The sequence below is a fragment of the Rattus norvegicus genome, chromosome 18 (assembly GCF_036323735.1).
Source record: "Rattus norvegicus strain BN/NHsdMcwi chromosome 18, GRCr8, whole genome shotgun sequence".
In the NCBI taxonomy this organism is placed as follows: Eukaryota; Metazoa; Chordata; class Mammalia; order Rodentia; family Muridae; genus Rattus; species Rattus norvegicus.
The window spans coordinates 85,022,195-85,047,724 of record NC_086036.1 but is presented as its reverse complement, the minus strand read 5'-3'; the positions used below and the strand labels follow the sequence as shown (position 1 = coordinate 85,047,724).

Below are 25,530 nucleotides of genomic sequence, written 5' to 3'. Positions count from 1 at the left end.
ATTCAGAAAGGGGAAAAAATAACAGACTAAGGTTTTCAATACTGATTTGAAAGCTTTGTTATTTTAAGCTTCTGTTAAGCCAAAAAAAATTGTGATTATCTTGGTAAACATTGTATACACTTAAGTAGTAACCTACTGTGTTGTTTCTCTGTTGATCTTTTTCAATAATTTCATTGAGGTGTCTAAATAGAACATAAAACCTTGACCACTAGTTTATTACATGCCAAATCAAATAGAATTTATGTATTATTCCCATGGTGGAATAAATATCTCTAATAAAGCCAAAAGAAAATATAGATAATAAAATTAAGAAAGAATTTGACTGAATGATAGTTAGCACTCTGTCATTTGGTAGACAAAGATATTTGATGTTTTTTCTCTTTACTAAGCAATGATCTTTCTTATCTAAATAAGCCTGCAGTGCGTAGGCAAAAATTATAAGGCCCACATCAAAATCAACATTGACCTCAAAACACTCTACAAAAGATTTTTATTCATACATTATTTTCACATGGTTCTATAAGTTGTATTCAATATCAATGAAATAATCGATAATCACTTCTATTTATGTGTGCCTCATATACTTACTATTGTCCATGTTTATGTGCTAAATTATGAAATTATGCTTTCAGTGCACTACATCAAGTGAATTTCCTAAAAACCTATATATTTAATTATCTTTGTTAGGAAAGGCAGAAAGTATGTGAGTAGCATTTGGGCTTCAATTAAATACAACACAGAAGTGCAAATTGATGTTATTTTCCCCTCATTTTAACTTTATTTTTCTTAAATATTTTATTTATTTACATTTCAAATGTTATCACCTTTCATATTTGGTCTTCAATAAAATATAACACAGAAATGCAAATAGACAAAAGTATTACAACCTAATTGGATCTAGGGATCCGAATGAAGGATGCATTTAAGCCAAATTTTAAAGAAAAAATAGGGGAGTTAATTTTATGGAAAATATCAAAAAAGGAGAAAATGAAAGTGCCCCATCTTTCTTGCCCCATCTCTGTTCAGATCAGTTCTTTAAATCTGACACTGAAGTAAAATGATATGTTGTATATGCTAAACGGAGATGCAGTCACTTGGTGTCTGCTGAAGTAGTATTCATGTTTTAAGTGTAATGAACTTTTTGCAAGAATGGGACATTCACCAAAATGTATACCTCTTCCTATATTTTACATAAAAATGAGAGAAAGCTCGACATTCAATAGGCTACAAAGAAATATTTTCTTCAGTTACAGGAAAGCACATGTTTAATACTTCACTAAGTATGAAGACATCCTTGATCACCCAATCATAGAAAATGCTGAAAAAGATGATACAATGAAAATTGAAGGATGCGAAGAACAACAAGAGTACTTTAGCTGTTCTTTCCTCAGACTTGTCCTACAAGCTAAATGCAGTGAGGGCTGGTTACAATGATTTAAGATTGCCACATAAAATTACTCTAGGTCAGATCACATGCTAAAATAGCATGTGACCAATACCATGATTTTTAATTCTGCATTGGGAGTTTTATCTGATAGAAATATTTCTATACATTTGATGGAATTCTTTTTTTTTAAGTACATCATATTTTGGATCATTTAACTTTAATGTCATTATCTTAAGCTCAGATATAATGAAAGCATTAAAGCTTGATGTATTCATTTACTCAAAAGTCCTGTATTAGGACATTCTATGTAAAGACATTTTTCTTTACTAAAAGGGTTGCAGTCTCGCTGCCTTAGATCTCAGTATAGATGAAGCAAAATAAATAGATGCCCAGATATGAATGAACATATTGGTCCACCCTTTTTGTTTTGCCCATCACATCCCTGCACAAAGGGGGGAAATTTTCTCACACCTTTCACCTTTCTCCCTTGTCTTGCTATTCCTATACACTTTAATTTTCCTTTTGAAAACAGAAATTTTCTATTATTATTATTATTATTATTATTATTATTATTATTATTACTACTACTACTACTACTACTACTACTACTACTACTACTACTACACTCCAGATTTTACTCCCCTCCTGGTCCATCCTCCTACTGTTCCACACCCCATACCTCCTCCCTGACCCCTCCTGTCTCCACAAGGATGTACCTACCCCACCCACCATACCAGACATCTAAACTCCCTAGTGCCTCCAATCTCTTAACATAATCCATCATGAAATATTTTAATTTCTAGTGTAGAGTTCAGAGCTTTAACTAGTAAGTTAAAGTCACTTAATGAAAAAAACAAAACAAAACACTCCATTCATGCAGAGAAAAATAGGGCAAATTTTGTAAAACAGTTAATGTCAATTCATCCACAAAGGAATTTATTTATTGGCACATTATTTGTAGACTAAGAAATTTGACACGGAAAACAAATGACATATGATCTATAGCAATTCCATTTGTAATAAACTTCAGCTCCTTTAAAAAAACAAAAAATGAAATATGTATACAGAACGAGAATAAGAAAGGGATGATAGAAAGAGAGAGATAGACAGAGGCAGAGAAACAAAGTATAACCTAGTTGTAAAGTACTCTTCTAAATCAAATGAGGTCATGGGTTCTTATGAAAATAGAAGTCACAGAAAATACTAGTTAAATAAAATAGCAAATTAAACTAATCTAAATAAAAATATTTCAACACAGAGACCTTACTTAAGAACAACAAGGATACATTCATTCATAATGCTGGGTAGAGGAAGGGGTGTGACTTTTGTCAGTGTTGCAACCACAAAAGATGCCCATGTACTAAGAAATAATCTTCCATTCATGCGTATGTGAGAAAACTTAGTGGGCTACACTCATCTGAAGACTTGAAAGTAAGAAGAGAACTTCCTGGAAAGAGGGTTTTGGCTGGGTAGTACAACTCACATACCCCATCACAACTCAAAATCCATTTGAGTGTGCTACCAGAGCCCCAAGCCAGAAGCTCAATTCTGAGGAGAGGGAGATCCTAATAAATCATATGCTGCAACTGACTCCCAGAAATCAAACGAAAATAGAGACATTGAAGACAGGAAAGGAATTTAAGACTCAATATGAGCATGTAGGAAGATGGAACTTAATCTTTATTTCATTTGAGGAGAATTGGTATAACCATTGGATTAAACAGGGAAGAACTAAAGCAGGGGCATTCGTAAGTACTGGCTTGGTCTGGCTTTTGTTGTTTTTATTGTTTTTGTTGTTGCTGCTGCTGCTAAGGGGCTATAAAGAAAGATTTAAAGGAACAAGCCATTTTTTTTAATCTTGAAATGATTACTGTTACACAGTAGCAACCTCTGTTACATGGATACGTTTTTGCACTATGGAGCAGTTGGTTTCATTATGGGGCAGCTGTTCCCATTATTGGCTTAATTGTTCCATTATAGGGCAGTTATTCCCATTATGTGCTAGGTGTTCTTACTTAAGAAGAGCAATTTAATAAGGAAATGATCTGCTTACAGGTTTCTTGCTTCTGGAATTCAAGGTAACTGCAGGTTTCAGGTAATGACTTGAAGATCACTATCCCATTCCCCCTTCTTCCTCTATGACTGTGTTCCTGCTCCCCAAACACTCATCCCTTCCGGCCTCCCCACCTTGACATTCCTCTACCATGCAAAGTCCAGCCTTGGCACGACCAAGAGCTTCTCCTCCCCTACCAACCCAACAAGGCCATCCTCTCCTACATATGCAGCTGGAGTCATGGGTCTGTCCATATGTACCCTTTGGATGGTGGTTTAGTCCCTGGGAGCTCGGGATGGTTGGTATTGTTGTTCTTGTGGGGTTGCAAGACCCTTCAACACCGTCAATCCTTTCTCTAACTCCTTGAATGGGGACCCTGTTCTCACTTCAGTGGTTGGCTGCTAGCATTTGCCTTTGTATATATCATGCTCTGGCAGAGCCTCTCAGAATTTTATTTTTTATTTTTTATTTTTTATCAGACTTTTGTCACCATGCACTTCTTGGCAACAGCAATTTTGTATGTGTTTGGTGGCTGTATGTATGTGGGCTGGATCCCCAGGTGGGGCAGACTCTGAATGGCCATTGCTTCAGTCACTGCTCCACTCTTTGTCTCCAAATGTCCTTCTATGAATATTTTTGTTCCTGAGTTAAGAAGGATTGAAGCATGCACACTTGGGTCATCCATCTTCTTAAGCTTCATGTGGTCTGTGGATTGTATCTTGGGTAATTTGAGCTTATGGCTAATATCCACTCATCAATGAATGCATACAAAGTGTGTTTTTTTGTGATTGGGTTACCTCACTCAATATTTTTTATTTCCATCCATTTGCCTACAAATATCATGAAGTCGTTGTTTTTAATAGTTGAGTAGTGCTCCATTGTATAGACGTACCACATTTTTTGTGTCCATTCCTCTGTTGAAGAGCATCTGGGTTCTTTCTAGCTTCTGGCTTTTATAAATCAGGCTGCTGTGAACATGAGGAAGCATGTGTCCTGTTACATGTTGCATCATCATTTGGGTATATGCCCAGGTGAGGTATAGCTGGGTCTTCAGGTAATATTATGACCAATTTTGTGAGGAAGCTCTAAACTGTTTTCCAGAGTGGTTGTACCAGTTTACAGTCCCACCAACAATGGAGAAGTGTTCCTCTTTCTCCATATGCTCGCTAGCATCTGTTGTCACCTGAGTTTTAATATTAGCCATTCTGCTATGGTAAGGTAGAATCTAAGGGTTGTTTTGATTTCCATTTCTCTGATGGTTAAGGATGTTGAATATTTCTCTAGGTACTTCTCAGTCATTTCATATTCCTCAGCTAAGAATTCTTTGTTTAGCACTGTACCCCATTTTTTATTATAGGGTTATTTGACTATATGGAGTCTAACTTCTTGAGTTCTTTGTATATATTGAATATTAGACCTCTATCAGATGTAGGATTGGTAAAGATCTTTTCTTAATCTGTCACTTGCTGTTTTGTCCTAATGATAGTATCCTTTGCCTTAAAGAAACTGCAATTTTATGGTCCCATTAGTAGATTCTTGATATTACAACAAAAGTCTTTGTTCTGTTCACAAAATGTTCCCCAGTGCTTATTTGTTTGAGGCTCCTCCCCAAGTCTTCTTCTGTTAATTTGAGTACATCTGGTTTGATGTGGAGGTCCTAAATCCATTTGGATTTGAGCTTTGTACAGGTCAATAAGAATGGGTCAATTTGCATTCTTCTACATGCTGACCTCCAGTTGAACCAGCACCATTTGTTGGAAATGCAATATTTTTTATACTGAGTGGTTTTAGCTCCTTTGTCAAAGATCAAGTTACCATAGGTGTGCAGGTTCATTTTGAGGCCTTCACTGTATTCCACTGAACTACCTGCCTGTCTCTGTGCCAATACCATACAGTTTTTATCATTGTTGCTCTGTAATACAGCCTGAGGTTAGATGGTGATTCCCACAGAAGTTCTTTTATTGTTGAGGATAGTTTCTGCTATCCTGGGTTTTTTGTTATTCCAAATGAATTTGCAAATTGCTCTTTCTAACTCTATGAAGAATTGAGTTGGAATTTCGATGGGGATTGCATTGAATCTGTAGATTGCTTTTGGCAAAATGGCCATCTTTACTATCTTAATCTTGCAAGTCCATGAGCATGGGAGATCTTTCCATCTTCTACGATCTTCAGTTTCTTTCTTCAGCGACTTGAAGTTCTTGTCATACAGATCTTTCACTTGCTTGGTTAAAGTCACACCGAGGTATTTTATGTTATTTGTGACTGTAGTGAAGGGTGTTATTTCTCAAATTTCTTTTTCAACCTGTTTATCTTTTGAGTGGAGGAAGGCTACTAATAAGTTTGAGTTAATTTTATATTTAGCTACTTTCCTGAAGTTGTTTTCATGCTTAGTAGGTCTCTGGTAGAACTTTTGCGATGACTTAAGTATACTATCATATCATCTGCAAACAGTGATATTTTGACTTCTTCCCTTCTGATTTGGTTCTCTTTGACCTGCTTCTGTTGTTGGATTGTTCTGGGTAGGATTTTGAGTACTATACTGAATAAGTAGGGAGACAGTGGGCAGCATTGTCTAGTCCCTGATTTTAGTGGGATTGTTTCAAGGTTCTCTCCATTTAGTTTGATGTTGGCTACTGGTGTGTTGTATATTTCTTTTACTATATTTAAGTATGGGCCTTGAGTTCCTGATCTTTGCAAGACTTTTAACATGAAGGGGTGCTGAGTTTTGTCAAATGCTTTCTCAGTATCTAATGAGATGATAATGTTTTTTTTCCTTTGAGTTTGTTTATATAGTGGATTACACTGATGGATTTCTGTATACTGAACCATTCCTGCATCCCAGGGATGAAACCTACTTGATCATATTGGATGATCATTTTGATGTTTTCTTGGATTCAGTTTTTGAGAATTTTATTGATTATTTATGCATGGATATTCATCAAGGAAATTGGTCTGAAGTTCTCTTTCTTTGTTGGGTCTTTGTGTAGTTTAGGTATAAGTGTAATCATGGCTTCATAGAAGAAATTGGAAATTGTTGCTTCTGTTTCTTTTTTGTGGAATAGTTTTAACAGTGTTGTTATTAGGTTTTCTATGAAGTTCTGATAGAATTCTGTACTAAACCCATGTGATCCTGAGATTTTTTTTTTAGGATGGGAAAATTTTAGTAAGAGTTCTGGGACTGTTTAGATGGTTTAGTTGATCCTGATTTAACTTTGATACCGGGTATCTGTCTAAACAATTGTCCATTTCTCCAGATTTTCCAATTTTGTTGAGTATAGGCTTTTGTAGTAGGATCTGTTTTTTTTTTTAATTACCTCAGATTCTGTTGTTATGTATTCCTTTTCATTTCTGACTTTGTTAACTTAAATACTGTCTTCATGCCCTCTGGTTAGTCTGGCTAAGGGTCTATCTTATTGGCTTTCTCAAAGAACCAGTTTCTGGTTTTGTTAATTCTTTTGATAGTTCTTTTTGTTTCCACTTAGTTGATTTCAGCCCTGAGTTTGATTATTTCCTGCCTTTTACTTCTTTTGGGTGTATTTGCTTCTTTTTATTCTAGAGATTTTAGGTAAATTGTCAAGCTGCTAATGTATGCTTTTTCCAGTTACTTCTTGGAGGCACTCAGAGCTATGAGTTTTCCTCTTAGCATAGCTTTCATTGTGTTCCATAAAGTTAGGTATGTTGTGCCTTCATTTTCATTGAATTCTAGAAAGTTGTTAGAGGTCGAATTATGCTTGTGTGGGTATATTTTGGGTTTGTTGCAAGAAGATTACTTTCTTGCTTTTTCTAGGGTGAAGTTTCCCTCCTTGTGTTAAAGTTTTCCATCTATTATTCTTTGTAGTGCTGAATTTGTGACAAAATATTATGTAAACTTGTTTTTTTTCATGGCATATATTGGTTTCTCTATCTATGTTAATTAAGAGTTTTGCTGGATATAGTAGCCTGGGCTGGCACTTGTGTTCTCTTAGGGTATGTATGACATATGCCCAGGATCGTCTGGGTTTCATAGTCTCTGGTGAGAAGTCTTTTGTTATTCTGATACATTTGCCTTTATATGTTGCTTGACATTTTTTCTTTGTTTTGTGCATTTGGTGTTTTGACTATTATGTGACAGGAGGAATTTCTTTTCTGGTCCATTCTATTTGGAGTTCTATAGGCTTCTTGAATCTTTATGAGCATCTCATTCTTTAGGTTAGGGATGTTTTCGTCTATAATTTTGTTGAAGATATTTACTGGCCTTCTAAATTGGGAGTTTTTTGCTCTCTTCTATACCCTTTATCCTAGCTTTGATATTCTCATTGTGTCCTGGATTTTCTGGATGATTTGGATTATGAACTTTTTTGCAGTTTACATTTTCTTTGACAGTTGTGTCAATGTTTTCTATGGTATCTTCTGCCCCTGGGATTCTCTTTTCTCTCTTATATTCTGTTGGCGATGCCTGATTCTATGACTCCTGATCTCTTTTCTAGGTTTTCTCTCTCCAGGGTTGTCTCCCTTTGTGATTTCTTTATTGTTTCTATTTCCATTTTAGATCCTGGATGATTTTGTTCAATTCCTTCACCTGTTTTGTTGTTTTACTTTAATCCCCTAAGGGATTTTTGTGTTTCCTATTTAAGGGCTTCCACTTGTTTACCAGTGTTGTCCTATATTTCTTTAAGGGAGGTTTTTATGTCCTTCTTAAAGTCCTCTATCATCATCATGAGATATGATTTTTAAATCCAAATCTTACTTCTCCACTGGATATCTAATATTTGCTTTGGTGGAAGAACTGGTCTCTGATGATGCCAAGGATTCTTGGTTTTTGTTGCTTCATTTCCTGTGCTCGTCTCTCACCATCTGGTTCTCTCTGATGTTAGCTGGTCTTGCTGCCTCTCACAGTGGTTTGACCCTCCTGTAACCCTCTGTGTCAGCAGTCCAGGAGACAGGCTTTCTCCCAGCAGGATTTGGGTACAGAGAGCTGTGGAACCCTGTCAGCTCTAGGCACAGGCAGAAACCTGAAGGGTCCTGTCCCAGACTGCTCCTGGGTTTGTGTTTCCTGATGGCTCCAGGAGGGTTTGTTTGGGTCAGGAATGTGAGCAGAAATAATGGTCTCTCCTGAGCTCTCAGGATTGTCTGCACTTCTGAGAATCCGGCTCTCCCCATCCCAGGATTTGTGTTCAGAGAGTTTTGGGACTGGGTGAGCTCTGGGCATAGGCAGAAACCAGAAGGGTTCTGCCCCTGACTGTTCCTAGCTTCCTGTGTCCAGAGGGCTCTAGTTGGGTTCCTCTTGAGCCAGGAATGTGAGCAGAAGTAGTGGTCTTTCCTGAACTTTCAGGATTGTCCACACTTCTAAGAGTCCAGCTCTCTCCTCAACAGGATTTAAGTAGAGAATCCATGCAATTTTTGAGACTTGGCTCCTATTATCTTTGTGTCTTCAGTCTTGAAGAAAGGAGATTACCAGTTTTTGGTAAATATTCTTTAAATGACCAACATACCAACCTTCAGTGATCAGTAGGAATCAAACTCTTGTAATACACATACAAAATAAAGTCATAAATATTGAAGTATCTCATTAGTTCTACAGGTAAATAAATCACCTCTCATTATTAGAATATCAGAGCCATTTTTTATTATGAGGTACGATAGAGAATCTTTCTGCTTTCTGTTCTAGTGAATGTTGTGGTTAACATAAAACTCAATAGAAGAAGCAAATCTGTCTTTACATCACCTTGATAAAGCCTATTTTTGATATTAGGACAGTGTGACCAGACTCAGGAGGGAAGCATCACATGACTTTTCTGGAGTTGGCCACTTAAATAAGTTAATATTTAAATTTCTGCAGTCAAGAAAACCTGCCACAGATAACTTTTTATGGGGAGTTTAAAATGTCAAGCCAAAGGTTGAAATGTCATCCACAAAGAGCAAGAGATTTGATGGAAATCTATATTACACAGTTTCAGTACAGATTTATGCTGCATGGAAAAGTCAGAAACTTCTCTGGGCATGTGCCAAAGAAAAAGTTTTGGTCCATTTTTTCTATTGTAATATTTGAGACTACTTCCAAATATTAAACTTTATGTCTTTTCCAAACATTTGCAAGGTAGTTTGGCTACTTGACTCCTAAGTAGTCATCACCTTGAACTCTCAATTTTAATGACCTCATGTTAGAACTTTAGTAACTTATGCAAATGAAAGCCCAAGGATTCTGGACATATGAGAGAAACTCTGTTATTTCTACCTATGAATAAAAGTCTTGTGACTATAAAGGTTTTGTGAACTAATACAAACAAGAATAATGATCTAATCAGTGGTTAAATGATTAGAAAGATACATTGGAGGCATACAGTAGTCACTTTTATTATTACTCTGACAGAAAACCTAAATGAAATGGAGGATTGACTTATTTTGTCTTATGTTTCAGAAAATATCTATCAATCCTTCACAATTTTGAGGTCACGGTCACCTCAGTGGTGAGAATGCTGGGTAGTTGTTTGTTTTATGATGCTAACTAAATATTAGAGGCCAGGGGCCTCTGGCTGACTGGAAGCAAGGCCATTTAATTCCTCAAGCCCCATCTCTAGACAAACTACTTCCTGTAACAGGATCACATATTCTAAAGCAGTGGTTCTCAACCTTCCTTATACTGTGACCCCTTAATGTAGTTTCTTGTATCATGATCCCTAATCATAAAATTATGTTTGCTACATAATAACTGTAATTTTGCTACTGTTATGAATCATAATGTAAATATCTGATATGAAGAAGGTCTTAGGTGACCCCTGTGAAAGGATAGTTTAATCCCAAAAGTTTGCATATCCTCCCCAAATAGTGCCACTGCCTAAGGACTAAGTGTTCAAATATATGAGCTCATCGAACACATTTTACATAGAAATCAAGATAAGAGCATGGCACCTGCCCACTCTTTTTAGTAAAGGAAAACCAATACATACAAGATCAATCCTTTTCTATGGCAGATTCATGATCCATTGCAATTCCTTTTGAATGGGGGATTTGACCTTCAGGCCACACACTTCAGAAGCAAATCAGCCAAAGAGCTGCATGCTTCATATAGTTTTTCTTTAAACCATTCACATGTATATTTCCATATTTTAAAATTACTACTTGAAGAAATTTATGTCAAAAACTCATTCTACAATAGTCTAGAATGAGTATCATTATGACTAATACATAAAACTGCCTGTAATGTAGTGTCAAAATGTGAATTAGAGGCCAGAGAAATGGCTCACTCAGTGGTCAAGCATATGTGCTGCTTTTCTCAGAGGACTTTAGTTCAGTTCTTTTTTTCCAGTTTTTTTAAAATCATTATTTACTTAAAGTCAGCCAAGAGAAGCATGTTCCTAATTTTCTTTATATAGTTTTTTCCAAACTTGATATTTTTATTGGATTTTTTATTTACATTTTATTTACATTTCAGAAACCTGCTATCCCACCTTGCCTCCCCCTGCTTCTATAAGGGTGCTCCCCCACCCACCCACGTGCTCCTCTCTCATTTCCCTGTCCTGACATTCCCCTACACTGGGGCATCGCACTTTGACAGGACCAAGAACTCTTCTTACCACTGATGCCTGACAAGGCCATCCTTTGCTACATATGCTACATATGGAGCCATAGGTCCATCCCAGTATACTCTTGGGTTGGTGGCTTAGTCCCTGGGAACTCGAGGGAGGGGGGACTGGTTGGTTGATATTGTTGCTCTTCTTATGGGGTTGCAAACTCTTCAGCTACTTTAGTCCTTTCTCTAATTCCTCCACTGGGGACCATATTCTCAGTTCAATGTTTGGCTGCAAGTTCAGTTCTTAGCATACACTTTAGGCAATCTACAACCAGCTACAACTCCAGCACCTCGGAATCTGATGTCTTCTTCTGGCTTCTATTGGGGGGTACACATACACACACACACATACACACACACACACACACACACACACAAACATACACAAACACTTGACAAATAAAAATGAAAACAAAATAATGAGAAGCAACTATGAGAATTTTTTCCTGCTTCAATATAGCTTTCTTTGTCCAGTCCTTACCAGCTTCTCGGAGCAAAGTTCAGGAAGCATTCACCTACTATATTACCCCTATCCTAATATGTGTGCTTATTTGCAGAGCTGGAGGCTGAGGAATGGTGCAAACATCTTTGCATGGAATGCCTGGGGACAAGGCTGAATGACATCAGCCTAGGGGAGCCTGACCTGCTGGCAGCTGGTGTGCAGCGGGAACAGAATGGTGAGTACCTACTCTTCTATTTTGTCAGGTGGGCTGACATTGGAGAAGAAAATTCATGTTTAGGGGAGTTCTTTTCTTTAAGTTTGTGGCCCCTGGTCATGAATGAACTCCCATGAAAGCAACACATCCAAGAGCATATGAACAGAACAAATTAAAAATAATAGACTGAATAATAAATGGGGACACAAAGTTTGGTGTTTATGAAAGCAAGGTGAAGAGTTGCAGGAGGGGAGTAAATATAATCAAAAAGCAATATATGGAATTCTCTAAGAATTAATAAAAAGTTGGAAAAAGATAGAAAACTTTTTAATACATTATTTAGAAATATTTGGTGGTGAGGTAGCATCTTTAGAAAGTTCTAAGGTTCAACACACATCCCTGGTTTCTTTTTAGTGACAAAGCCACATGTCTAAAAACTTATGAAGTCTTTATGTTTTGTGCATATGGCTTTAGAATGAATAATATTATTTTATCTTCTTTGATGTTTGATAGAGATTACAGTTTATATTAACACATTTGGTTTATCTGGATATTAAATCTGTAGAGTATTTGGCTAGTATTTCTCTTGCTGAGAAGGTGGCTTTTGTGTTTACCTGCTACAGTATTTAAATTCATAGTTATGTCGCTATCGCATGATATCTAGAGTTTCATAGACTTGGTCAGTAATGTTAATGAAGCCAGATTCATCTAGCAATATATTGTTCAATGTGTTGTTTTTAGGCTATATTTGTAACAATTTTTAATGCATCATCAACCCCTTTTATCTAACTGAAAAATTATCATTACAAGCAACAAATATAGTATCATGAAAGTAGAAACATTTCGGTGGTACTCAATCAGTATTATTGGATAAACTTGATGCTCCTTTTTAACAAGAATTTGAGGAGTTACAGGTTAACATAAATTAGTAGCACAGGTAAAAGCATGTAGCAATCTTGTTGTTACAGAGAGCAATGTTGTTAACAAGCATCATTATCTGACAGTCTATTAAAAGACTGTTTTCTTTGCTGCTAAAATGAGAAACTAAATCATTTCTTGCTGACTGATCAAAAACATATATACATATGCATCTAGATATTTATGTCAAAGGCTGCCTCATTTTTACAGTTTTTTTAACAAAGAATTCCAGAAAATCTTTTGTAATTTTTTATGTTCTCAGTTCACTCCCACACTCACTCAGATTTCCATTTCTCTGATTGTTTCTGGGAGCTGTTGTAAGTACAGAACAGCCATAACTGTGTTGTGTAATATACACTACTCATTCAAGTCTAAGATGTTAAAACTATGAGTGGTAAGATGTCAAGAGCATAAGGAAATAGGGAAAATATATAAATAAAGCTTGGGGATAGAAATACCTACCATGATGTGTATCTATTATAAACTATGTGGCTTCACATCAAATAAGTGGAATTGCATATGGGTTCCATCCAAATGGATAATGTAATCCTTCGGCGCACTACAATTCTGTTTCAGTTTGAAGATTCTCTGGATTTTTCTGTAATGTGAAAGAAAAAATTCAATTTGGACTCCAGAATTTCCAAGCATTAAATTATATACAAGAGCTTTATAATAAATACATATTTTTTCTCTTTAAAAGAAATACAAATAAAGCAAAAACAATTCAACTATAAACTTTATAACGGACTTGAAATTATAATGCCACTATAGCTAAGAAGACCTGCCTGAGAATAAGTTTTGATAATATTAAACATGGAATTTGTATATGTAATTTTAAATAGTTTAATTATCTATTTCACAATCTATAATGATTATTGAACTGGAGAATGTGATTATACGTTCATTTAAATGACAGAATATGCATGTTGCCTTTTCTATTGGCTTTCTATTACTGTGATAAAACACTGTGTAAAAAACTGGCTAAATTTGAGTTGATGAGAAACAATAGATGTATCAACCTGCAAGTGGAAAGACCATAATGCCTCAACCCTATGCAGAGATCTACAAGCAACTAAGGAATACTGATAATGAAAGAAATAGTCTTCTCCAGGGAAGAGTGCAACAATTGCTCATTCACTATCAAATGGTTTACCCATTAAAAACAGACAAATAAGTAGTGTTGTACAGAATGAGGTGTGTGTGTGTGTGTGTGTGTGTGTGTGTGTGTGTGTGTGTGTGTTTGATTTGAGAGATTCTCCGAGATAAATAACAGAAAGCTACAAATGTTATACTGAAAACTAAAGTGAGTTTTTAACTAGCTTGGATACTTACTCTTAGGATTTGTGGTGGTCTTGAAGGAAACACATATTCTATAGACAGTATACTCTCTTATTTTCCTTAAAATATGATTAAGAAATATATGTACACACCTTAATAATAAACTTATCATATATATGATCATAATTTTAACATATATATTCATGCTACAACAATTAAAGAAAAAGAAAACGTCTTGAATTTGTTAGAGAGCAAGGGATGTGGAAAGATATGGAGGGAGGAAAGGAAATTATAGTAAAAATTTTTACAAATGTAACAAAATGTCAATATTATCTAGGCAATTCTTTAATTGATATTTTCTCTTCCAAAATGGGTGAGTTGTCTTACATTGACATCTGAAGCTAAATCTAGCATCACCCTACAAAACAATATTAGTTTGTCACACATTCTGGATGTACACATGCATGCAATCTTATTGAGATACTTTAGTATTTATCAATAAAAAGAAAATTTGTGGGTTGGAGTATTTTCTTTCCCTACAAATCATCTTTCCCTTGACTACTAAGCCCTCCAGAATAGCTATTGTTCAAGGTACTAAGAGTCTGCATTCCTTTATCTTTTATTCCTTTTAGTGATTAAGAAAAGCAAAAATATTTGAAAATCTCTATTCATTCTCCTACAGGAAGACAATAAAATAATACAACTCAACACAATAAGATCACAGACTATACTGTGACTAGATAATTACTAATAAGACTAGAAACCATGAAACTTGAATATATCCCTCAATTTTCTCACTTCCTTGTCAGTAACTCGCTGCTGTGTAAATGATAATGATTAGAGAGTTTCATGAGATAAAAACTAGAAGTCTATACATTTTTATGGTCAAGTTGACATTAAGGTGAGTTTCTATCTAGCATGAATCCTCTCCTATGAGTTTGATGGTGGACTTGAAGGAAATATCTATTCCATAGATGTATACTGAGTTATTTTATTGAAAAATTATGAAGTGGATATTTAATGTTTAGTTTGATAATTAATCTTTACAATTTACATATTTAAAGAGGCTTTTCCTTTAATTTACTCTTAATCACTGTAATTGTTCTTAAGCATAAAAGACTTTCAAAATAAGTGGAATCATTAATTTATTTCCTCCTTGAAGTCATTCAATTTTGGAGGTTTTTCTTATCATAAAAGTATTCTCACACAAGATGATTTGAATATTGTTTTCCTCACCTTCAATTCCTCCATTCTATATCCACCAAACTTAATGTTTCTTCTCTTGAAAAATCAAACAAAAGTTAGAAAACACACAAGCACACACACACATACACACACACACACACACACACACACACTTCACATAGACACAAAATATACAAGCAAAAGACCAATATGAGAAAGAAATCCAATACAGTACAAACTGTATGTCTATAAACTTACAAATGAAATTGTTAATGTTGGCCATCTCCTATTGTATATCATGAAGTTTGTAGCTGGGTTAATAATGATTACCTTTTCCCCGTGGTAGTCTACAGAGTGCCTTCCAGGAACATGAATGCTAGTCAGTAGGGGTTTAGCTACTAGTTAGACACAAGTTCAAGTTCTCTGTGTTCAATGAAATAAATGTGTTTTTTCAGCAATAAGACCTTGCCACCAATTTGTGAAGAGTTGTTGGGAACAACTTCTGCTGTTTGGGAGTTTCAATTGTGGCCTGTTGGTCAATGTGAAATTATTAATTTTTATTTATTCAAATAAATCATTTAGGAAAGATTTGCCATTATAGATTTAGTACTTTTCACCCTTAACTTATTTTTATATCAGATTATAAATCATTTTATTTTTCTAAGTATAATTGTGTTTAATATTCAATAGCAAACTTAGGTTTACATGGAACTTTTCATCCTGAGATATAAGGACTATAGATTTACAAACTCCATAACAAATTATTGTAATGTAGTTTGTGTTGATCACAATCGAGGAAAGTCAAACTGTTTGGTTTTGACTGCATCTTATTTTGCCTTCAGAATTGCTATTTCTTCTCCATTATTGTCAACTCTTCATACAATTTGGGGCGCTTTTAAGCTCGCTAAGAATAGATATTTATACAAATGATTTTGAAGGTGAAAGATAAATGTGGGTGCTGAGATAAGAGTGGTTGTAGGTTTTTTTTTTTTTTACTGTGATCATCTTTGTTTCATACTGTCAACTACTTCCACATTGAGTCAGAGTACTTTATAACTAATAAGAAATATTAAACAAATACACCCCGCACCTCTCCATCTCTGTCTCTTTCTGTCTAGGTCTCTGTGTTCCTCTTCCACACAAACCTATCCCAAGACCTCCAACAATGTTGCTGAGAAAGCATGATAAGTGTACATGTCTAGATTTCAATTTTTCAAATTTCCTAGTCTCCAGATCATAAGTACTATTTCAGGTAGCCATAGAAAATTAAGGAATTAAAAAAAAGTGTTCTAGAATAATGGCATATATATATATGTCTAGATATATATATGAAATCGTATGAATCTGTTGTACAATAGTTTCCTCTGAGATCAAAACACTCCCTCCTCCAGGGAAGCTCCTTAAACAGAAAGGTAAACAATTAAAGTAGTTTCAAAAAGTCCCTGAAACTAAACAGATTCATTAGTACTCTCCATGCTAGAGTAAGTAATAAAAGCTGGGTGTCCCCTCAAATAGTGAAGTCAGCTTCAAAGAAGATTCCCAGACAAGTCCAGTAGAATGGAAGAGTTTTAGATCAAGTGAGTCATTTGAAAAAATACTCTCCAACTTGTTGATCTGTGTGCAAGTTGTACAGTATGTTTCAGGTTCCCAGATTTTGAGAGCTGTCACTTGTAGTGGGGTGGGCTTTGATGATACAGTTGTCTTAGAGCCATTTCTGTTCCTGTAAGTAACCCTTTACCCACATTTCTCTAAGTAGCCATGTTAAATCTCACTGGTTAACCAAGTTGAAATTTTGTGGTGTCCATACTTTGATCTGTCATGGGATCCCCAAGAAAAGTTTTGTCGGACAACAAAATCATACTCTCTAGTGAATAGCATGCTCAAGCATTAATTTAAGATTGGTAAAATTAAAGACAACTCCCACTTACACATAACACTAAAATGATGAACTATAAAAATAAATCAGCCAAAATCCAACAAAAATCAAATTTATAAATGCCAAAATCACCACAATATTTTTAGGTAAAGTAAATAAAAAAAGAAAGCCACCGATGGAAGAAATTAATGCTTTGCTAAAGTTGGCTTCTGTCAATTCACAAGAGCCTACTATTATAGGAAAAATATCCCAAGTGCTAAAAACCAGGTGTTGCTTGCTTCTAAACGATGAGTAGTTAGAACATGGTAGAAGTGAATGTTCTGACTTGACAGAAATATTCCATGTCCCAGTATTCTAAAAAACAAAAGATGTAAACATTGCATTATATGTCAAAATATGGGATAATCTTCCCAAAATCAAGAATTCACTATTAATAATAATGGCATTAAAATTACTTCCTAATTTTTAATAAATGACAAAAAATATTTAATAAAAATATGAGCTATATTTATCATATTATAATAAAAGGTCCTCATGTGCAGAACACCCAAATCAACAACACAATTAAAAGAAAAAAATATATATTTGGATTCGCAATGCTACTACAAGCAATTCTTGAAAGTTTGTGACAGTCCAATGATTCAGATTTTGGTGTTCAATAAATAAAGTAATCAAGGATGTTTAAAACTATCTATAATATATACAAATATAAAGCAAATCTTATCAGTGAAACTAAGTAAGTTATTTATCAAAAAATTGAGCTAAAAGTAGCATAATTGCATGCTAATTATAAATTAGAAAACATTGGCTTAACCAGCATTTTTTAAATGGATAATCACCAAATATTAGTATATTTATAAAATAAAACATTATATTTATTAGAGGCTTTATTCCCAGGGAATAAGTAATAGCATATGAAAAGACATACACTATAATAAGTGTGAAAATGTTAAATATTTTATGTGAAAAATAATTTTAATTTATATTACTATGTATACATATTAATGCGCATCATTGCTGCTAGAAGTGCAAACTGCAAACTTGTACAACCACTTTAGAAATTATTTTGGCATGTCTCAGAAAACAGGGAATATATCTACTTCGTTTCCAAACTATATCACTCCTGGACCATATACCCAAAAGATGCTCCATCACTCCACAAGGACCCTTGCTCATCTATGTTTATAGCAGATCTAGTCTTAATACCCCAAAATGGGAAACATCCTAGATGTCCCTCAACTAAAAAATAAATTTAAAAATGTGGTTCATTTGCACAGTGGAATACTACTCAGCTATTACAACATTCACTCTAAATGGAGATTAATTACCTCTGCAAGAAATAACAATAATTAATTATATTTTTAAATTATTTTCAGTTATTGAATAAACTTGATTTACTTTGAAAATTCTGTCATCAGTCAGGTTTTGCAAAATTTGGAAATGACTGGGGCATTAGAAATCATCAAGAATTTTAAGTGCTAGTTAATTAAAGAAATACAGGTATTTGAGTGCTCCCCAGTAGCCTGTGGATTGAGAAGATAGTAACAGGAAATGCAATTTATAACCACATTGTAATAAAACATTTTGATAAACTGCTAGTTTAAGTAGGGATGAAATCATATTTTCCAAAAAGATCTATAAATTTTCACAAGTGTAAGTCATGTTTTGTTTTACTGCTAATTATTTAAAGATGTATCTGGATATATATTTGACTTCCTCCTGTGTCTCAGTCTCTTATGGTCCTGAATTAAGGGGTTACCATTGCAATATCACTGTCATGTAGAAATTTTAAAAAAGATTTATGTAAAATAGAATAGGTTAGCACTGTCTTCTCTTCTGTGTAAAATGAGGTTACCTTTAATTCTTTATCAATTCATGTAAATTAAGTTAGATTGTATCGCAAAACAGAGTGAACCCACATTCCACCCCAGGTAGATATGAGTACTAAATCTAAAGTGTTTGCTCATTTCTTCACATGGATTCATGTTGCTTACTCCTCCCTCAGTGCTTCATGCTACACCTGTGTTTGATCCTTTGTCTGGATAGTATCGACTAAATTCTTTCCTTTTTTTGTTCTTTCTTTTGTTCATTCATTCATTCATTCTTACTTTCTTTCTTCCTTTCCTTCTTTCCTTGTATTCTTACAAAAATATCATGTTTACAAATGGTATCTCACAATTCTGAAATTACAACTATAGAATAGGATTTTGGAGCTCAGAGATCCAACAGCCAAAGAGCTGTGTATAATGGGCAAAACGCAGTTAAACCATGATGGGGAATTATTACACACAATTCTTTGGAGAGTAGAGAATGTTAGCACTTGTTTAGAGCTAAAGTGTTTTTTTGTTTTCCTCATGACAGTTCTAAGTGTGGGGATAAGAAGAACTAGTTACTTATGCTAGTCAAATACACAGATTGCTGATCAGTCAGTGGACCATAGTTCCACACTGATTGCTTCAATCATGCATGGATTTTCTTGAAAAAACAATCAGATACCTATGTTTAGCCCCTTTGACTTATCTTGACATGACCCACACCACAACACTTGCCTAGCTATGCCAAATGTCTTTTGCAGAAAGAGAATGGAAGTCTAGAGCCAAAAGGAACAATTCCTGGACCTGTATGGGAATGAGACTCTTTCATGAAAGTGCACAGCCCTGAAATGGTCTGGATGTTGTAATAGTTTTCTGAAATGCTCTCCACTCTCTGTACCCTCCAAAACACAGTCAATTACTGAATTGTTCATTGAATACAACATTACAGAAGCAAACTTCCAATATTAGCATCTAATTTGCAAGGTTTCCCCATTTTTTCTATTCCCTTTCCTAAGACACTTAGCACCAAAGGGATTATGCTGGATCAAATGAGAATAACTACTTTGTGTGTTCCAAGGCACTGACTTCCCATGACAGAAGGGAGAATGAGATGCTAAATCCAGATCACAGGGCTGAGTCACTTCTGGCATGAAGACGTATCTATCCTCATGGATGCCACTGAACTAAGCACTGAGCATGTGCTGAGGTAATGTCAGGAACAAGAAGAGGATAATAAAGTGATATTATGGAGCAAGGAAAGGAGAAAAACAAACTATGTTTTTTCTAAAACACATCTTGCCAAATCTCCATCTGTTTTGAACTAATTACAGGAATAAATTTAGCTTATATATTCTCTTTTATAAATAATCTTAGCCAATTCTTTAAAAACATTTTAGTACAGCTGTACATAGGGCAAATTTTACTTCATAAAATCGTAAGTTAATAGAAAAACATGTAAAATTCAAAAACATCAACATTTATGACTGCATAGTCATAGCCATTTCATAACTAGTTTTATATATAAATGCACATAATTTTTAGTTTTATTTATTAATAAAATGTATATTTGTTAGAAATAAATAAGGGTTCTACTTTTTGATGTGGACACAATGAAACTGAAATTGAGACTGATAGGCAGAATGGAAATTATAGATAAAACTTGAAAATTACTCAAAACCTAAGATCTAAAGAATGACTTATTTTATGAGACTTATATTTCTGAGCACTATTTAAATAAGAGGAAGAGATATGCCACTATAAGGAATTCCATTTGGAAATTATTGTTAAATTTAATCAAATACTGTGGAAGGTGGGATGAGTTTTATTACATGAGCCTCTCTTGGCTTCTAGATTTGTAGGTTATTTAATGCTATATTTGATCATATCCAGATTCACCACATCCGAAGAACAGGGAGCAATGAGATAAAGTAGAGAAAAATTACCAGCAATCAGCTAATGAAAAGAATAATTTTGACAAAAAATAATGTATTAGCATCCAACAAATGTTTCTCAAACTTATTCTAACAAAGCTAAACTAATGGTAGCACCATGATCTCACAAAAGCACTTGATTTAGCAACATGCTAAGTGCATGAATTTTAGATAAAAACTTCAAAGAATCCTTCTGAAAATACTATTTATTACAAAACAAATTTGGCAACTGGATGTGGCTATTTTTCTGTCTGTTTTCTCTCTGTGCTTTGTATCTCCAGAAAAATTGGAATTATTGTGGTACCATAGGAAGGGGAAGATGTGCAAAGAAGAACTGTAGTATCTTTGGACATAGTCTCAAACTGCCTTTTAAATTTGCATGTCTCTACCTATAGTCTAGCTCTCAAAATGCATCAAAATTTTTTTCTTTGTTCAGTAGATGATGGTTAATATAGAGACTCCAGGCTGACTACAAAACTGACTGCGTTGTACATTGCCGCAAATGGAACATCAGTATCACCCCCCCCCCTCCCAGAAAGGCTTAGAGATTCTATGAGCTAGATATTCAGAATGACTGAAGCCAAACACCATCTTTGGGATAAGAGAGACCACTTCACTTTTAGGCTCACATAAACTGAACTGTCTGTACGAGAAATGTGTAAGATCAGAACAAGTAACATTTTAGGATGAAGGAAGAAAAAGTTCATGAACCCCATAATAGAAAAGCTTCTGTGGAAGGGAATCAGTTTCCTTAAAGCTGTGACTCATGGTAATCAACACTCTGGTATACGGCTCCACATGCAGAAGTATATAAACAACAGAAATTGTAATAAGGGGTTATAGGAACTTGGAGTGGATCTCAGAGGACCCGCAAAGGGAAGATGTTGGAATGAAAAATAAAAAAGTGTAAAATTCTCAAAAATAAGTATTAATTAAAAGTAAAGAAAAGAGGTGTATGGAAATTTGCTATTTGCCATGGTATATTTCTATCTATTAGGATGATCAATAATAATAAAAGCAGTATTATTTAAAAGGACTAAGTAATTTCGCTCCATTTTGCTTATTTAATTCTACTCACTAGATGATTTCTCTGACTAATTGCTTCTGCAGCTGTAAGCTCTACTTCTCTAAATACCCAATACTTAAAAAAATAAGTATACACTGGTTAGTCTATATACTAGGTAGATCCATTCGAAGCCCCACCAGATAAGTTGAGGAAGACTTCATCCCTTCTGTGAACCAATGACCCATTCTGTTACATAGTCTGACTGGGATCCTTCATGCAGATCATGTTTCTTGACCACGACTACCATCATCTGACCAAAACCATTCAAATCCATTTTATAATACCTACTGGATGATTACTAAGGTTGTAACCTTATAGCCATGAATAAAGACATGTTTAGGCATGGTTTAGTTTTGTGTTTGTTTGCTTTTTTTGTTGCTCATTTGACCTCTTGTTTTTATTCTTGTGTGAAATGCTCTAGAAAATATACTTGAAGATTCCATTACACATCTTTGTTACACAAACTAGTTTAAATCAAAACTCAGTTTTGTTTCTTATTTGGACATTTCAAATAAAGTTACGTGTTCTTGTACACCAGCTAGTCTACAACTCTGAACTACATCAAGATGTAGATTTATGGATGATAGATTGGAGAGTTTCCTTTCCTTTTCTTGGGTAGTTTATGTATTTACATTTCAAATTTTATCCCCTTTCCTGGTTTCCCTATCTCTCATTCCCCTCCCCCTGTTTCTATGAGGATGCTACCCCTTCTACCCACTCCTACCTCAACACCCTGGCATTACCCTTCATAGGGAAAATGCCTTCACAGGACCAAGACCTCCTCCTATTGCTGCCAGACAATGCCATCCTCTGCTACATATGCAGCTGGAGCCATGGGTGCACCGTTGTGTACTCTTTAGTTGGTGGATTAGTCCCTGGGAAATCTGGGGCATCTGGTTGGTTGATGTGGTTCTTCCTATAGGGGGATTTTCTTTATTTTTAATTGGATAATTTTTATTTACATTTCAAATGTTATCCCCTTTCACTGACCAACCACCAACCCCTTCTTGCCTCACTGCCCTGATATTCCCCTGCACAGGGGGTCCAGCCTTGTCAGGACCAAGAGCTACTCCTCCCAGTAGTGCCCAACAAAGCCATCCTTTGCTACATATGCAGCTGGAGTCATGGGTCTGTCCATGTATACTCTTTGGATGGTGGCGTAGTCCCTAGGAGCTCTGATTGGTTGGTATTGTTGTCCTTACTAGGTTGTGAACCCGCTCAGCAACTTCAGTCCTTTCTCTAACTCCTCCAATGGACACCATTCTCAGTACAATGGTTGGCTGCAAGCATTAGACTCTGTATTTGTCATGCTCTGGCAGAGCCACTCAGGAGACAACTATATTAGGCTCCTGTCACCATGCATTTTGGCATCAGCAATAGTGTCTGGGTTTGGTGGCTGTATGTATCTGCCCCAAGGTGGCAGGCTCTGAAAGGCCATTACTCAAAATCTGCTTGAAACTTTGTCTCTATATCTTCTCCTATGAATATTTTTGTTCTCCCTTCTAAGAAGGACTAAAGCATCTGCACTTTGGTCATCCTTCTTGAGTTTCATGTAGTCTGTGGATGGTATGTTGGGGAATTGAAGCTTTGTGGCTAATATTCACTTACCAGTGAATCCATACCATTTGTGGTTTTTGTGCTTGGGTTACCTCACTCAGTATGACATTTTCTAGTTCTGTCCATTTGCCTATGAATTTCATGAAGTCATTGTTTTTAATAGCTGCGCAGTACTCCATTGTGTAGATGTACCACTTTTTCTGTGACCATTCCTCTGTTGAATTGCATCTGGGTTATTTGAACTTTCTGGATATTATAAATAAGGCTTCTATGAACATTGTGAGAGCACCGAATCCTAACCACTAGACCACCAGGGAGCCTCTATGAACATTGTGGAGCATGTGTCTTTATTATATGGTGGAGCATCATTTGGGTGTGTGCACAGGAGTAGTATAGCTGGTTCCTCAGGTAATATGTCTAATTTTCTGAGGAAACTCCAGACTAAATTGTAGAGTGGTTGTACTAGCTTGCAATCTAACCACCAGTGGAGGAGTGTTCCTCTTTCTTCACATCCCTTGCCAGCATCTGTTGTCATCTGAGTTTTTGACCGTAGCCATTCTCACTGGTGAGAGGTGGAATCTCAGGGTTGTTTTGATTTGCATTTCTCTAATGATTAATGATATTGAACATTTCTTTAGGTACTTTTAAGCCATTCGATATTCCTCAGCTTAGAATTCTGTTTAGCTCTGCACTCCATTTTTAATAGGGTTATTTGATTCTCTGGTGTCTAACTTTTGAGTTCTGTGTATATATTAGATATTAGTCCTCTATCAGATGTAGAATTGATAAAGATCTTTTCCCAATCTGTTGGGTGCCATTTTGTCCTAATGAAAGTGTCCTTTGCCTTACAGAAGCTTGGCAGTTTTATGAGATCCCATTTGTCAATTCTTGATCTTAGAACATAAGCTATTTGTGTTCTCTTCAGGAAATTTTTCCCAGTGCCCATGTGTTCGAGGCTCTTCCCTACTTTTTCTTCTATTAGTTTGAGTGTATCTGGTTTGATGTGGAGGTCCTTGATCCACTTGGACTTTAGCTTTGTACAGGGCTATAAAAATGGATTGATTTGCATTCTTCTACATGCTGACCTCCAGTTGAACCAGCACCATTTGTTGAAAATGTTACCTTTTTTTCTACTGGATGGTTTTAGCTCCATTGTCAAAGATCTAGTGACCATAGGTGTGTGGGTTCACTCTGGATCTTCAACTCTATTCCATTGATCTACCCGCCTGTCTCTGTACCAATATCATAGAGTATTTATCACTATTGCTCTGTAATACTGCTTGAGGTTAGGGATGGTGATTCCCTCAGAAGTTCTTTTATTGTCGAGGATAGTTTTCACTATCCTGGGATTTTGTTATTCCAAATGAATTTGCAAATTGCTCTTTTGAACAATATGAAGAATTGAGTTGGAATTTTGGTGGGATTGCATTGATTCTGTAGATTGCTTTTGACAAAATGGCCATTTTTACTATATTAATCCTGCCAATCCATGAACATAGACGATCTTTCCATCTGCTTAGGTCTTTTCAATTTCTTTCTTCAGGGACTCGAAGTTCTTGTTGTACACATCTTTCACTTGCTTGGTTAGCATCACATTGAGGTATTTTATATTATTTGTGACTATTGTGATGATTGTTTTTTCCATAATTTCTTTTTTTTCTTTCTTTCCATAATTCCTCTTTTAAGCCTGTTTATCTTTTAAGTAGAATAAGGCTACTGGTATGTTTGAGTTAATTTTATATCCAGCTACTTTCCTGAATTTGTTTATCAGGCTTAGTAGTTCTATGGTGGAACTTTTGTGGTCACTTAAATATACTATCATATCATCTGCAAATAGTGATATTTTTCCTTCTTCCTTTCCAATTATCATCCCTTTCACCTCCTTTTATTGTCTGATTGCTCTGCTTAGGACTTTGAACACTATATTGAATAGGTAGGGAGAGAGTGGGTAGCCTTGTCTAGTCCCTGATTTTAGTGGGATTGCTTCAAGTTTCCTTTCATTTAGTTTGAAGTTGTCTACTGGTTTGCTGTATATTCCTTTTACTTTGTTTAGGTATGGGCCTTGAATTCCTGATCTTTGCAAAACTTTTAACATGAAACTGTGCTGAATTTTGTCAAATGCTTTCTCAATATACAATGAGATGATCATGAGTTTTGTTTTGTTTTTTTAGTTTGTTTATATAGTAGATTATGTTGATGGATTTCATATATTGAACCATCACTGCAACCCTGGGATAAAACCTATGTGATCATGATAGAT

General features: G+C 35.3%; 1 protein-coding gene across 1 annotated transcript in view; it reads left to right on the top strand.

Moving 5' to 3' along the window:
- Dok6 (docking protein 6) overlaps positions 1–25,530 on the top strand; it is a 443,157-nt gene that overhangs the window by 242,923 nt on the left and 174,704 nt on the right. The window contains exon 4 of the mRNA NM_001191943.1: positions 11,547–11,666. Coding sequence (NP_001178872.1) covers positions 11,547–11,666 — 120 coding nt within the window. The remainder of the gene's footprint in view (positions 1–11,546; positions 11,667–25,530) is intronic.